Here is a 15777-nt window from a genome sequence, read left to right as displayed (position 1 = left end):
ACGTTGGTTAGCCTCTTTCCCCTTAAGCATTTCTGAGGTCACTCAGTTGCCCTGACCAGATGGCCTACCAACACATCCTGTCAACCACTTTCCATTCATTCATTCTTCCAACCACCCAACAGACGTTATTTAAGCACCTCCTGTATACAGTTAGGCACAGTGAAAGTACAAAGATGATTAAGACAAAGTCCCTACCCTCAGGAAGTTTAAAGTCTAATATGGAAGACAGGTATGCAGATAAAGATAAGAGAGGAATGAATGTGATAAGTGCCATAAGAGAGCAATCAGCAAAGTGCTATAAGAGTTCAAAGGAGAGGGAAGGTGTAGATCATTCGCATAATAATTACCCCTTTCCAAGATTCTCCAAGCACAGTCAGCTAGAGGCCCCATTACATGAATAGGAAACTAACACCAAACACCCACAGGGATGTTCAGCCAGAACACTGAGCCACCCAGCTTGCTCCCCTTCTTTCCTGGGAGTGACTGTTTGACCCAATGGCCTCTCCAGTTCAGGCCTGGCCTGTGCCCAGACCCCACCCCTGTCTTTGACTCCTGTTCCCCATCTAGCTAATCGCTGCAAGAAGGCCCTGGTGAAGAGCTGTACCGAGTGCATCCGTATAGACAAAGACTGTGCCTACTGCACTGATGAGGTGAGGACTGCACCCCCACCCCCAGCCCTGACCACTGGGCCTTCCCCACATGGTGGCCTGCAAGTATAGAACCTGTGGCAGGACCCCAGATTTCCCCCACATTCCTTCCTACAAGCCTGTGGCCAGATCCACACTTACCATACCTTCTGCAAGACTCTGGTGCCCAGGATAGAATTCTGGGAAAGGGAAACCCTATATGCATGTATCATATTGTATAAAAGGAACTAGTGGGCAGAACCATAATTAGCATTTCTGGCACCTGTGGCAAGCAAAGAAAAAAAGGTAGTAAAGAAGACTAGAGGAGAGATATCCTTAGCAAACAAGGTCCTATGGGGAAAGAGACCCCCAGTATGCCACCTATGAGAGGAGATAGAGACCCTGAGACACCCCAATGCCACTGCTGGGGAGCATGCTCCCAGGAGAGGGTGTAGAGTGGGCTAGGCCAGGGAGGGTGCTCACCTACAGTACAAGAGGGCCTCACAATCCCTCGTTAAGCCAGGCTTCACCTTCATTGTGGTTCACATACAGAGTTCAATCCTCTCCAGTCAGGTGGAGTTGCACCAGGGCCAGAGGGTCTGGTCCACCCTTCCTGGTCCCCACCTCTCCAGCTGCTAGGAGGAGGCTGAGGTTGGGAAATACTAGCCAAGATGAGATAGTGGAGGAAGGTGCTGGAAATCATCTCCCTCAGCCCTGAGCCTCAGGCCCTGGAAAAGAAAGGGATGCAATAGTATATATTCCAGAAGAGTATATACTCCAGCAGCTGGAGTTGGGGGAGTAAAGATAATCATGCTTCATATGTGAGGGCCCTGGGCTCAGAATTGACAAAAGACTGAAATATGGGATATATGCCCCCTTGCTCCAGTGTCAGGTGCCCTAGTACAAAGCCTTGGTTATATGGGCCTCGTCACAGCTCTTAGGGGGGCTTCTCAACTGAAAGCCAAGACCAAGTATTTGGATGAAGAAATAGGTGAGGGTACAAGAGACACTGAGAACTATCCTATCCCCTTTTCCATTCTTCCACTGACTAGACATTCAAGGACCGTCGCTGTAACACTAGAGAGGAGCTGCTGGCCATGGGCTGTGAGGCCGAAAGTGTGGTGTACAAGGAAAGCAGCTTCCAGATCACAGAGGTGAGAGCCAGGGAGGAGGGGTCAGCATGGGTGTCAAAGTGAGGTCACACACTAGAAATAAGGAATCACATCCTCAGAGGCAAGTAGGTGGCTCAGCGGGTGAGAATGCCAGAAGAAGTCTAAAGACCCGAGTTCAAATTCTGCCTTAAATATTTCCTACCTGTTACGACACACCGTTTCACCTCTTGACTTCTATTTCCCCATATGTCAAACGGAAGTAATAATAATATTGGCTACTTTTTTTTTTAGGGGATGTTCAAAGGTTATTTTTTTTACATAATACTTATTTGAGATGATGAAGAAACCTAGTCTGGTAGAAGAAGCATTGGCCTAGGGAGTAAGGAGACTTTAGGCCTAGTCCCATGCTCTGTTACTAATTGGTCAGATGACCATGGGCATTTCCCTTCTCTGGGTCCAAATTTCACCATCTATAAAATGGATTAGAAGAGAACACTGGGGAAAAAGAAAACAACCACTGGAAGTGGAGTCAGGGGAGCTAGGTTTAAGCTCAGCTCTGATCCTCGTCGCCAACAGGACCTTGGTCAAGGGCAAGCCACCTCCCCTCTCTGGGCTCCATTTTCTCATCTATCACTGTGACATTCTGTCGTTTTTTAGAGGCCCCTGGGCAGCTTTCCACAGGGGCCATAGAAGGGATGAAGGAGAGATTGCTCATCCATGGGAAAGGAGGGGGTCACTTTGAGCTGGGTCCAGAGAAAGAAGCTGGGCCAAGGTGAGAGAGTGATGCCTGCTGGAATGCCAGGAGTCAGGGTACCAGGGAGAGATGCTCAAGCCCTGTGTCTCCCTCTTGCTGTGGTACACAAATCCAGTGTATCTATATGTGTGTGTACGTATGTGTATGCACATATACATTATACATTTGTACACATCCATGCACATATGTCTATACATGTTCCACTTGGCAGTACACCGAGATTGATACCACCCTAAAGAAGAGCCAGGTGTCACCCCAAGCCATGCAGTTGCAGCTGAGGCCCGGAGAGGAGCAAAGCTTTGAGTTTCAAGTGTTTGAGCCCCTCGAGAGCCCCGTGGACCTGTACATTCTCATGGATTTCTCCTACTCCATGTCTGACGATCTGGCTAACCTCAAGCAGATGGGCCAGAACTTGGGTATGTCAGGGCACCTGGAAGCAAGGGCAGGATAAGCGTCACCACCAAGGCCAGGCACATCCCCAGGAAGCTAGGCCGCTGGCAACGTGTCCAGCTGTTTCCTTCCCCAGCTATGGAAATACAGACTCTGCATAGACACGTGTTCCCTGGGGTTACTGAGCCCTCTCCACTGTTCTCCAGCAGGGGTGTCAAGGAATTGCCATTAGAGCTACGAGTGGGTCCCTGAAGTCACCTTGGTGCCCAGGATGGGGGTTTGCAGGATCCAAACTCTTTAGCCCTGGCCCATTGTCCTGCTGGAGATGGGGTCAGAGTTCTGTCTAATGGACTTGCCTGTCCTCTCTTCACTGTCCTGTATCCCTAGCCGGGGTCTTGAGCCAGCTCACGAGCGACTACACCATTGGCTTCGGCAAGTTTGTGGACAAAGTCAGCGTCCCACAGACAGACATGAGGCCAGACAAGTAAGTGACCTACCCTGAGAATTCTATCACTTGGTACAAGTTCAGTTAAGACTGGGGGAGGAACTGTTCACCACCAATGCTGATCCCTGAAATATAAGGTGGCCCAGGTCCCTGGGCAAACCCGTACTACCCCTACCCCGCCCAGTCAGATCAGTCACAGAGGTGTATCAACATGGGCTCTGCTAGACAGGAATCTGCCAACGATAGGATGCTTGTGCGGTGGCAGCCCAGCGCTAGTCAAAGGAGAGGGTGAAAGGAGAGCTCCCTCCCTCAAGGTGCCATCGGGGGTAGGAGAAGGCAGTATGCTTCCTCTCCGGCAGTCCTGGAGGTCCTCCACCTGTCCAGCACAGAAGGATAAAACATATCCCACCCTATATCAGTACCCTTGGAGGAAAAAGCACTCTCATGTTGGCATCTTGAAACAAAGCCTCATTTGCCCCATAATAGTTAGATATCAGGCTGAACAAGGCCCCACTAGCTGTGCTAGACCAGGAAGGGGCATGGGGGCATGGTATTCTGTTCTCCAGTTCCCATGCACCCCACTGGAGAAAGAAATAAAGGGTGTTGTTGAGAGTGAAGGGAGGGGCTCCTTTACTGAGCAGGGAGGAGACATAAAGGTCTGGTACCCCCTCCCACCTGATGTCTCTGTCCTCCCCACCCCAAGGCTGAAGGAGCCCTGGCCCAACAGTGACCCGCCCTTCTCCTTCAAGAACGTAATCAGCCTGACTAAAGATTTGGAAGAATTCCGGAACAAGCTGCAGCGGGAACGAATCTCAGGCAACCTGGATGCACCCGAGGGTGGCTTTGATGCCATCCTGCAGACGGCTGTGTGCACGGTAAGGCCAGTGAGGGTGCTGCCAGCCTGCGCATGCCTATCCCATCCCCCTCTCTGCTAGGGGGCCAGTGCTTCAGAGCACAGGGGGTTTCTTTTTCTGCACGTCAGCCTGAGTGACTAAGAGGCCCCTTCTTAGTCTCTGGGCCTCTTTGGGAAGAAGGAAAACACAGAGCATCATTGTGTAGGTGGTGGGGAGGTCTCTAAGGCCTGGGATGCACAGATTTCAATAGCATCTATGAACTTGGAACTTGGAATATTTTTTAAATTTATCTTATATTTATTTTATTTATTTATTTTTTGTTAAATTTCGAGTTCCAAGTTGTCTCCCTGCTTCCCTCCCAACCCCGCATTGAGACAGCCAACTTTTGATACAGATTTACATGTGGAACCATACAATACATACTTCCATATAGCAGCTCTTTCTCTGGAGGGGAATAGCATTTTCTGTCGTAAGACCTTCGTAGCTGATTGGAATATTCATAGCTTCACCATTCAGTTATTCTTCGAACAATATTGCTGCTACTGTATCTGACGTTTTCTTGGTTCTGCTTGTTTCACATGGTATTATTTCAGCAAGTCATTTCTTATAGCACACGAGCATTGCATCAGAAACTTGTAATACTTTGATAACGGTATTTTAATAAAATTGGCTTCCTTTGTAATCCTATATATTTTATTTTATGCATTTAAAAACGTTATTCCAAGAAGGAGTTCATAGACATCACCAGAATGCCAGAGAAGTCCATGACACAAAAAAGTGAAAAATTTTTGCTCTGATAGGAAGGACTTTGGGGTTAATGGGCAGGGGGTGGTCTCAGGTCATGCCCAACCTGGCCTACAATCAAACTACATCACTTTTGTCCTGAGCTGGATGGTTTGAAAAACTGTTAGTGGATCTGACAAGATAGCCCAAAGGATAGAGCATCAGATATTGGGTTTGAATGTTGCCTCAAGAAAGAAGGAACTAGGCACTTATTAAATGCCTGCTGTGTTCTAGGCATTGTGCTAAGGTCTTTACAAATATTATCTCATTTAATCTTCACACCAACCCTGAAAGGTAGGTGCTATTATCGCTCCCACTTTATAGTCAAGGAAACCGAGTCAGACAGAGTTAAGTGACTTGCCCTGGGTCACACAGCTAGTAAGTACCTGAGGTTGAATTTGAACTCAGGACTTCCTGACTCCAGGCCCCGTACTATCCACCCAGGTAGCTAGCTATATGGTTTCTCCTATCTCCTAACGCTGGTATTTTGAAGTGTTCAAGCCAAATAAGAGAGGGATGTTTCCCACTGTCTGGGAGACACAGGGGCATTCGTTCACGTGGCATCAAGCAAGCAGCATTTGCTCCAGGACTATCCTGGAAGGTTGAAGAGGGCACCTTTAAATAGGTATGCTTCTCTTTACCCTCCCCAGAAGGAAATTGGCTGGAGGAAAGACAGCACCCACCTGCTGGTGTTCTCCACAGAGTCGGCCTTCCATTATGAGGCAGATGGTGCCAACGTGCTGGCAGGCAACATGATGCGGAACAGTGAGCATTGCTACCTGGACTCCACGGGCACCTACACCCAGTACAATCAGCAGGACTACCCCTCAGTTCCCACCCTGGTGCGCCTGCTTGCCCAGTACAATATCATCCCCATCTTTGCTGTCACCAACCACTCCTACAGCTACTACGAGGTATGTGTATGTGCGTGTGTGCATGTGCACACATGTGTAGGTGTCCTGAGAGAAGAACCATTCTCAAAACCTTTAGGGACTGTTGTAGATTAGAGATCCCACAAGTCTCTTCTCCCTAAGTTCCCAAGTTTAAACTTTAAAAAAAAAATACTAGTATTAAGTTCATGATAGAGATTCCTAGATCTTTTCAATGGGCTGGATTAAGTAATCACTAAGGCTCCTTTCAATCAGCAGAGACTATCATTCTGTGTCTTCTTCATCCTCCTTATCATCTTTTTCTTCTCTCTTTTTTTTAAAAACAGAAGCTGCATACCTATTTCCCAGTCTCCTCTCTGGGCTTGTTGCATGAGGACTCCGCCAACATAGTGGAACTACTTGAAGAGGCCTTTTATGTAAGGGGTTTGGGGTTAGGAGAGGAGCTTGGAACTTTGGGACCTGAGAGGGAGACCGATGGCTGAGAGTAGGGCCACATGGGACATGGTTGGACAGGGCCAGGGACTCAGAGTTGGAGTCAAAGATGGGGACTGAGGGTAGAGACACAAATTTCACCCCCATTCTCATTCCTGGCTACCTTTCCCTAGAAAATTTCCTGTCCTGAGCTGATCCTCTGTCTTTGAAGGGCTAGCTCTCAGCTGAGACCCCTTCCCAGGGATAGCCTTGCTCACACCACCTTCAGTCTAATAATGTGAAGTCTGGGACCCAGGGGTGTGATAGTCTTCAAAGAAAGCTGCCCCCACCTCACCTCCCACCCCCAATCTCTCTTGCCTCGAGGGAGGCTCTGGTACCTACCAAAGATACCAGGTGAGCTCCAGCGGTATGTCATCTCTGATCAGCATTGGAGTCTACTGTTTTCATTTGGGTGATTAGGAATACTTATTGATAAAGATAAATGTGTGAGCACTGTGTGTGCAAGGAGAGCTGGTGAGTGCCAGGAAGTGAGGCAACTGGGGGCCCTGGCTGCCAGAATCTCCCTGCCCTTGAAGAAAAAAGATAGGGAGGGTAGAGTCAGTCACTCTTTATCAATAATATTTTTATCAACATTAGAGAGAGTAGGATGAGGGTTGTTCTTTCCTAATCCTACTATCCACTATACCTCCCCACCAGCGTATCAGATCCAACTTGCATATCACAGCTCTCAATATCCCCCGAGGCCTGCGAACAGAAGTCACCTCCAAAAGATACATCAAGACAAAGACTGGGTCTTTCCAAATCAAGCGTGGGGAAGTGGTATGTTTCCATTGGGGCTGGCATTTGAGGGACCTGTTGACCACAGGGTTAGGGCAGGGATTTATTATAGACCCAGGCCCTGATAAGGAGTAGGCAGTCACAGTTTTCTTTCCTGAATGGAATCAAGTTATTTTCCAGGATAGAGGATAGATCAAGTGGTCCTTTCCCCCAACCCACCTTCAGAGAACCATGAGCTGTAGGGTTTAGGCAGAATGGAATATATCTAAGAGGCCAGAATAAGAGTATGGAGGGGGCTCCCTTTTCTCTAGAAAAAGCCCAGACAGTCCACGTGTACCTGCCACCTTTGACCTCTGGGGAAAGGAGACCTTGGCTGATGGGGCTCTGTTATTACAGGGAACTTACCACGTGCAGCTGCGGGCTGCGGAGCAAGTGGACGGGCGGCATGTGTGCCAGCTCCCTCTTGAGGATCAGGAAGGTGAAATCCATCTGAAGCCCTCTTTCTCCGATGGACTCAAAATTGATGCCAGCATCATCTGTGACGTGTGCCCTTGTGAGCTGGTGGGTAGTGAGACCTGTCAAATGAGAATAATATTTGGAAAAATGACCCATGGAGCTGAGAGCCGGGGAGAGTGGGGCGGTATTCAGTGACCACAGTCCACACAGGGGATGGGGACACCACCTGCTGCCACCTTGGTTCTGGGCTTGGTTCCTGCAGGAGAAATACCATTCAAGGCAGGCAGGCCTTGAAGTCAAGGCAGCCAAGTCCAATGACACCCCTATCTTTTACAGCAAAAGGAACCTCTGTCAGCCAAATGCAGCTTCAATGGAAACTTCACATGTGGGCACTGTATGTGCAAGGAGGGCTGGTGAGTGGCAGGGGGTGGGGCAAGTGGGGGCCCAGGTTCCCAGAGTCACTTTGCCCTTGATGAAAAGAAGATAGGGAGGGTAAAGAGTCTGTGACTCCAAGAGGTCTCAGTGCTGGAAGCACCAAGGTGTGCCAGACAAAGGAGGGAAGAAAGGGATGGAAGTGAGTAAGGTCTAAGAGAGAGAGCAGAAAGGCGACTGTTTCTCCAAAAGTCAGTCTTTCCCTGGTCCCTCCCAGGAGTGGCAAGGCTTGTAACTGCTCCACGGGCTCCCAGAGTGACACGAAGCCTTGCATACGGGATGGGGAGGACAAGGTTTGCTCCGGGCGAGGAGAATGCCAGTGTGGGCGCTGCGTATGCTATGGAGACGGACGCTACGATGGCCAGTTCTGCGAATACGACAATTTCCAGTGTCCCAGAACCTCAGGCTTTCTGTGCAATGGTAAGTGGGGGTCGAGGGTGAGGCTGGTGACCAGAATGAGAAAAAAGCCTGAACTCCCTCATCTATAATCAGATTCACTGGTGCTTCTTCTTCTTTTCTCATTCTTTCTTGCACTTTTTTACTTCCCTTCATTCCTTCCTTCAATCAATACATCAACAAGGATTATCAGGTTCCTATGATGTGTCAGGCACTATGCTAGGATATAGGGTGCAAAGATTTTTGCCAAGAAAACCCCAAATGGGGTCGTGAAGAATTAGACACAACTGAAAAAAAAACTGAATAAAATTTATTTACTATCCCACTCACCACAGTGGCTCTTCTAAACCTTTTCATCCCCTCTGAAACCTCCCATGGCTCCCTTTCCCCCTCCATCTCCCAGAATATTTCATTTCCTTCCCTCTCTCTCTGAGAACCTTGCCTAATATTTTATTGACTAAAACTGAGGCCATTCACAGAGAGCTCCTTCTTCTCCCCTCCTAATTTCATATCGCCCAGATGCCTTCTGCCACCATGTGCTCATTCACCCCTGTCTCACAGGAAGCCGTGACCCTTCCATTTGCCAAGGCAAATCCCTCCAAATGCACAAGTCACCTCATTCCTTCTCATCTTCTCCAGCAGATTGTACCCTCCTCATCCCCATCTCCTAGTTTATTTTCAGTCTCTCCCTATCTTCTGTCTCATTCCCTACTGCCCACAAAGATGCACATGTCTCCTCCATCCTCAAAAACCCTCACTTGATCTATCTCTCTCCACTAGCTTTTGTCCCTTATTATTCTCCTTTTGTAATTAAACTTCTTAGAATGGTTGTCTGTATGCTTCCTCCTCCTTTCTTCCCACTCTCTTCTTAAATCTCTACAATCTGGCTTCTGATCTCGTCATTCAGCTGGAATTGTTTTCTCCAAAGTTACCAAAGATTTCTTCATTGCCAAATCTAATGGCTTTTTTTCAGTCCTTATCTTGACCTCTCAATAGTCTCTAACACTATCAATCACTCTTCTGTTTGATGCCTTCTTCTCTTTAGGTTTCCATGGCGTTACTCTATCCTGGTTTTCCTCTTACCTGCCTGACTGCATCTTCTTAGTCTTCTTTCCTAGGTCTTCATCCAGGACACACCCAATAAAGGTGGGTGTCCCCTAGGGCTCTGTCTTGGCCACTATTCTCTACTCCCTCTATGCTATTTCACCTGGAACTCTCATCAGCTCCCACAGATGCTGAATGTCCAGTAAACATCTTAAACTCTCTGTTTCCAAAACTGAACTCATCTTTTCCCCAAAACCCTCCCTTCTTCAGAACCTTCCCATGTCTGTTGAGGGTACCACCATCCTCCCAGTCCCCAGACTCAAAACCTAAGCATCATCCTCTACTCCTCACTCTCTCCCAGCCCTCATTTGTAATCTGTGGCTAAGTTCTAACAATTGTACTTCCTTAGTATTTCTCCTATATGGCCCCTTCTCTCCTCTGACACTGCCACCACTCTGGTGCAAGCCCTTGTCACCTCACACCCAGCCCACTCTACCTTGTCTCCCTGCCTCAAGTCTCTCCCCAGTCCAGCCCATCTTCTACTCAGCTATCAAATGAATCTCCCTGAAGTGCGGATCTGACTCTGTCAGCCCTCTAATCAGTAAATTCCAATGGATTTCTATCATGTCCAGGATCAAACATAAAATTCTCCCTTTGGCATTTAAAGCCCTTCATACCCTAGCTCCCCACGCAACCCTTTCCAGTCTTCTCACACCTAACAACACCCCACGTACTCTGACCCAGTGACAGTGGCCTCCTTGCTGCTTCTCTGGGTGTCCCTCAAGTCCCAGGTAAAAAATCCCACCTTCTCCAAATCGGCTTTTTCTGTTCCCCTTCAAAGCTAGTGCCTTCCCTCTGTTGATCATCTCCAGCTTATCCTAACCCCAAATGGTGTCATGAAGAGTTGGCCATGGCTGAAATGATTGAACAACAACAACAAACTTGTTTGTAAATAATTGTGCGCACGTTGTCTCCCCAATTAGATTGCGAGTTCCTCAAGGGTAGGGACTTTTTGTATCCCCAGTACTTAGCAAAGTGTCTGGTACTTAGTAGGCACTTAATAAATGGTTATCAACTGACTGCACTCAATAGAGATAGAGAATGTGATGACACAGGACTGGAGCTCAAGACAAGAGATTGGGGCTGGATGTATAGATCTGGGAGTCAACAGCAAGTGATAATAATTAAACTCACAAGTCGTTGAAGAGGTCACCAAGAAAGAGTGTAGAGGAAAGAGAAGAGAGGATCCAAGACAGAGACTTATAGAATGCCCACATTTAGGGGGTGTGCTGTAGATAATGATTCAGCAAAGGAGATTTAGAAGGGGCAGACAGGTAGAAGGAGAACCAAGAGAGAGCAGTGTCAGGAAAACCCAGAGAAGAGTGAGCATCCAAAAAGACAAGTGGTTAACAAGAGTGTCCAGTACTGCAGAAAGATCAAGAAGGAGGAGATTTTGCAATTGAGTGATGCATAGCCAATTTGGAGAAAGCAAATTCAGTCGAGTAATGAGGTTAGAAGCTAAATTGCAAAGGACTGATAAGAGAGGAAATGGAGACAATGAATGTAGATAACTTTTTCTGGGAATTCGGCTTAAAAAAGAAGATATACAATGATAGCTTGAATGGGGTTTTGGTGGGGTTTTTTTTTTTTTTGGTTTTTTTTAGGATAAGGGAAACTTTGGAGTGTTTGATGGTAATGGAGAGGGAACCGGTAGATGGGGAGAAATTGAAGACCAGAGAGAAAGAGGAGATGATTATAAGAACAATTTGCTGAAGAAGAAGGTGGGAGGAAGTGGGACCCCAGCATTACAGATATAGAGCTGGAAGGGATCTTAGCTTCCAGAATAACCCCCTCATTTTACAAATGAGGAAACTGAGGCTCAAGAGTGCCTGTAAAGGGCTTATCCATAGTGACTACGTTCATGTCTTCAACAGATTTTCTTTCCTTTCTGCCTTAAACTCACGCATACAGATATCAATAGCAGCTAACTAATAGATAATATTATAATCTCTTCTAGTCATCACGATGATACATTCACATGTGTGTCAGTACAAATATAAAACTCCTTTGGATCGCCAAAGAGCTTAATATTGCCTCAAAATATTTGTCTTTAAAGTCCAGGGCAATTGGTGTCATAGGTTCACTTTTGTTTCTCTCAGCACACCCCCCCAACCACTTCAGGGAAACAGTTATGCCCCAAATTCCTGGAATTCAGTCACTTCAGAGCTCCCAGATCAGAGAAGAAATCTTTATCTTTCATATCCACGGAGCAGAAAGTGGCTTCATTGTTCTGTGGTACATTGGAGGGAAAAAAATCTCCTCTAGCTAGAGTGTTTCCCCTTATTACTCATTCCTTTATAGCGAACACTCAAAATGCAATGTCAGCTTATCTTTAGATAAATCTATTATAAAGCTTTAAACTGCAAATAAAAAAGATATAAAAAAGAGCTGGACACTCCCAAAGGATAAATAATGTAATGCTAGTTTGCCAGGCAGTAATAAGGCAGGGCAGGAAGGGGAGGAGGTGGAGTGGATAATTTCACCAGGTGTCCAGCAGCGTTGAAGAGCACCCAGGGATGGGGAGCCTATGGCCTCAAGGCCACATGTGGCCCTCTAGGTCCTCGAGTGTGGCCCTTTGCCTGAATCCTAACTTCACAGAACAAATCTCCTTTATAAAAGGATTTATTCTGTAAAACTGGGACTTAGTCAAAAGGCCACACCCAAGGCCACTGGAAGGCCACATGTGGTCACGGGTTCCCCACACCTGGCCCAAGGCAAATAATAAATTCTGCCCAGAGAGATCATTCCTTAAGCCAATAAGTGAGCCAGACAAAGTTCCAGTTTCTCAGAATTATAATCAATTTTGTAGTCAGTCTGCCCTTCACTTCCAATCAACTCCCCATGATGGCCTGCATCCACACCTACATCTGTCTCTCCACAGAGACTCAGAGTTTCCCAGGCTCCCCTTTCCTGTATGATTCCCACATCTCTCAAACTTTCAGTCTCCTTCCAGTTGGGAAAACTACATTTTCCAGCAGCCCTTATTGATGAAAGAGGGTTATATTCATTTACATATAACACATATATAGTTTTTAGATTTTACAGTATATAATTATAGTAATTTTGGTCCTTTTAAAAAACTTTACATTATTTATCATGGACATTTTATACAGCTGTGCATTTTTCATATATCGAAGTATCCCAGTACAGTATTCTCCAGACACTGGACTTTACTTTGTTTCTAGTCATTTGTTATTATAAATGTGATAGTTATAAACATCTTTGTACAAATAGATTTTTCCCTACTTTGCCTTATTTCCTTCATGGTCCTTCCTCTGGTGCGGAGGTAACATTTGGGTTCTCGAAACGTAGGCTAGCAGTACATTAGTAGGTCCCATCAAGCAGAAAAGGCTTTGAGTATAGGCCTGGCAAGAGATTTTGTGCCTGTTGTCCAAGGACCAACCTAGTTAAGTCCAGAGATGTTCATTGCCAGAAGGTTGTCCATTTGGGGTGCTTTATTTTTCATTTATAGAAATTCATAAAGAAGACTGGGATCTCTGTTAGTGTAGGGCACACACACACACACACACACACACACACACACACACACACGAAAATCAGGGATCTTTAAAGTGTTGAAATGTCAACCTGTATCTGCCATTTAGCTTGCTGGGAAAATTACACTTCCTCACAGCCCAGATGGTCACTACAAGGCTACCAAAATATGAAGTACTATTTCCACTACCACTACTTCCACCACCCCCAGCCATAGGACCATGTGGTCAAATGGTGTGACTATTTTGGTGGTTTTATTGCGCAGAGTCAGATTGCTTTTAAGAAAGAGTATGTCACTTTGCATGCTCACCAACAGTGTCTGAGTGTGTCGGCTCCCTCACAGTCCTGACAACCTTAGGTTTTATGCCTGTGCACGTGTGCATGGGCATGTGTGCATGCATGTATATGTGTGTGTGTCTGGGCATGTGTGCGTGCATGTATGTGTGTGTACACGGGCATGTGCACATACATGCATGTGTGTGGTCATGTGTGAGTGCATATGTGCACATGCATGTATGTGTGTGTGCATGAGCATATGTGAGTGCGTGTGTGTGTGTGCATGTATATATGTGTGTGTGTATTTTTTCAGCTTTTGCCAGCTAATGGTTCCTGTTTTCATTTGCACCTCTGTAACTAGCATTGGTGCTGAACATTTCCTCGAGGGCATATTTACTACTTGTACTTCCTCTTCTGTGAAGTTTTGTTTATATCCTTTCTATTCAGTTCAACTAAAAACATTTATCAAACATTACCATGTTCAAGGCAGTCAGCTAAGTACTAGGATCTTATACCATCTATGGTCTTGACCATTGATCCAAATTCTAGACTTTCTTTAAGGAAGGCCTCCCTCAAGTGTCATGGACTGAGAACTAAAAGCCCTGAGCTTACTCCTGGCTCTACTGCTAACTACTGTGTGACCTTGGACAAGTCAATTGCCTCCTCCATAAAATGAAAGGATTGTACCAGGGGTTATTAATCTGAGGCCTGTGAAGTTAGGTTTTTTTAATTACATTTTTATGTATTTAAATTGGTTTCCTTTGTAATCCTATTTACTTTGTTTTATGCATTTGAAACATTATTCTGAGAAAGGTTTCACCAGACAGTCAAAGGGGTCTATGACCAAAATATGCAAAGAAACCCTGGTATCGGTGATTTTGAAGGTCCCTTCCAGCTGTAATATCCTGTGGCTCTTAGTCTCACCTCTTTCTTTCATGGAGCCTCCTTTCATTACTCCAACCAGTAATAGTCTTTCCCTTCTCTGAATTCTTCTTGCACACATTTTAACACACAGTTATTTTGTCAGATAGGTCTTGCTTTTTTGAAAGCTCCCTAAGACCAGCAACTCTGACAAAAACTAGAAATTTCATCGAGAGCAAAACTAATTAGGGAGATTGGGTGATGGCACAGAGGATAGACATTCACGTATTGAGAGGATTGGATAGGGCATGTCAGCAATACAGAGTGCAGTATAACCTCCCCTGCTTTCCTGGGGATTGGAAAAGAAAGTTTCCCCTGAAGGGAGGGCGGGAAATTTAAGGCATTGAAACTCTTGGGAATGGCATAAAGGACGATGAAGTGTGGGGAAGATTGTCTCCAGACCTCTGTGAGAAAGAACTAAGGCAAGACCCTTGGAAGGAAGCATACTTCTCCAGCCTCTGAATCAGTCTTAGTCACCCTGCCCTAGCTATTTCTTTGCATAGGCATATTCTGTATTTTCTCATAGCCTTTAGTAGAGAACTGCCTGGACATAGCAGGCACTAGATAATTTTAAGTGGTTGGATGAATAGATGGAGGGCCTTTACCCCAGGCCCTACCGCTGGCTGGATTTATAGCCCTTCTTCTTGGTCCTTAGCTGTCCCGCAGCTACCAAGTTTTGACTCCCCTTGCTTTCCCCCATTGGGCAGGAGATCTAGACTGGAAGTGTGAGTTCTGCTTTCCTTTCTTCCCACTCCTTACAGACCGGGGCCGCTGCTCCATGGGCCAGTGCATATGCGAAAGGGGCTGGACAGGAAAGAGCTGTGAGTGCCCCCTCAGCAACGCCACCTGCATCGACAGCAATGGGGTAGGACGGGGAACAGTATGGTCAGTCACTATGGCCATGGGATGGGATGAACAGAAGATATTTCTTGGGGAATGAGGATTGGGAGTCTCCTAGAAGTTGGGGCAAAACACCAGAGGACTGTACCAATTTTTGCCACTCTCTAAAAAAGAGATTGGGAGGGCAAGGCATGGAGGTTTGTGAGGTCCTCTTCCCCAAAAATGACTGGGTTCTGGCCAAACTAGGACTTTTCTGGTTGCTGAGTGGTAATGGATCCTCTCTCTGCAGGGCATATGTAACGGGCGAGGCCACTGTGAGTGTGGACGTTGCCACTGTGACCAAGTCTCCCTCTATACTGATACCACCTGTGAGATCAGCTACTCTGCGGTGAGCACAGGATGGGACTGGGCAGAGGGAAGGAGTGGGCATGGGAAATGGAGAAACACAGGAGTAAGGCTGGAGGGCGGGAGGCAGAAGAGGGTCAAAGGGACTCTCCAGAGGTGGTTCTAGAGTTCAGGGAGCCTCTTCACCCATCCGGCACCATTTCCGGCTGCTTCCCCCATTCAGGCATTCCTAGGAGTATGTGAGGACCTGCGTTCCTGTGTTCAATGCCAAGCCTGGGGCACAGGTGTAAAGAAGGGGCAGAAGTGTGCCAGCTGTAACTTCCAGGTGAAGATGGTGGAGGAGCTGAAGAAAGGTAATAGGGAAGCTGTGAGCATACCCTAGGGATGTTGGGAGAGTGAAGGACAGTGGCACATAATATCCCAGGGATGGGCCAACACTTCCCTATAGG

The 15777-nt window shown here is 46.7% G+C and overlaps 1 protein-coding gene across 3 annotated transcripts in view; it reads left to right on the top strand.

Moving 5' to 3' along the window:
- ITGB4 (integrin subunit beta 4) overlaps positions 1-15777 on the top strand; it is a 44097-nt gene that overhangs the window by 5568 nt on the left and 22752 nt on the right. For all 3 annotated transcript variants that reach the window (XM_036756716.1, XM_036756717.1, XM_036756715.1), the window contains 14 exons: positions 568-650; positions 1679-1780; positions 2704-2908; positions 3270-3366; positions 4031-4202; positions 5615-5878; positions 6181-6270; positions 6983-7105; positions 7460-7624; positions 7856-7932; positions 8169-8371; positions 14905-15008; positions 15273-15371; positions 15552-15681. In XM_036756716.1, coding sequence (XP_036612611.1) covers positions 568-650; positions 1679-1780; positions 2704-2908; positions 3270-3366; positions 4031-4202; positions 5615-5878; positions 6181-6270; positions 6983-7105; positions 7460-7624; positions 7856-7932; positions 8169-8371; positions 14905-15008; positions 15273-15371; positions 15552-15681 — 1914 coding nt within the window. The remainder of the gene's footprint in view (positions 1-567; positions 651-1678; positions 1781-2703; positions 2909-3269; positions 3367-4030; positions 4203-5614; positions 5879-6180; positions 6271-6982; positions 7106-7459; positions 7625-7855; positions 7933-8168; positions 8372-14904; positions 15009-15272; positions 15372-15551; positions 15682-15777) is intronic.

Source organism: Trichosurus vulpecula, chromosome 4 (assembly GCF_011100635.1).
Source record: "Trichosurus vulpecula isolate mTriVul1 chromosome 4, mTriVul1.pri, whole genome shotgun sequence".
In the NCBI taxonomy this organism is placed as follows: Eukaryota; Metazoa; Chordata; class Mammalia; order Diprotodontia; family Phalangeridae; genus Trichosurus; species Trichosurus vulpecula.
This window is presented reverse-complemented; position numbering and strand designations above follow the sequence as displayed.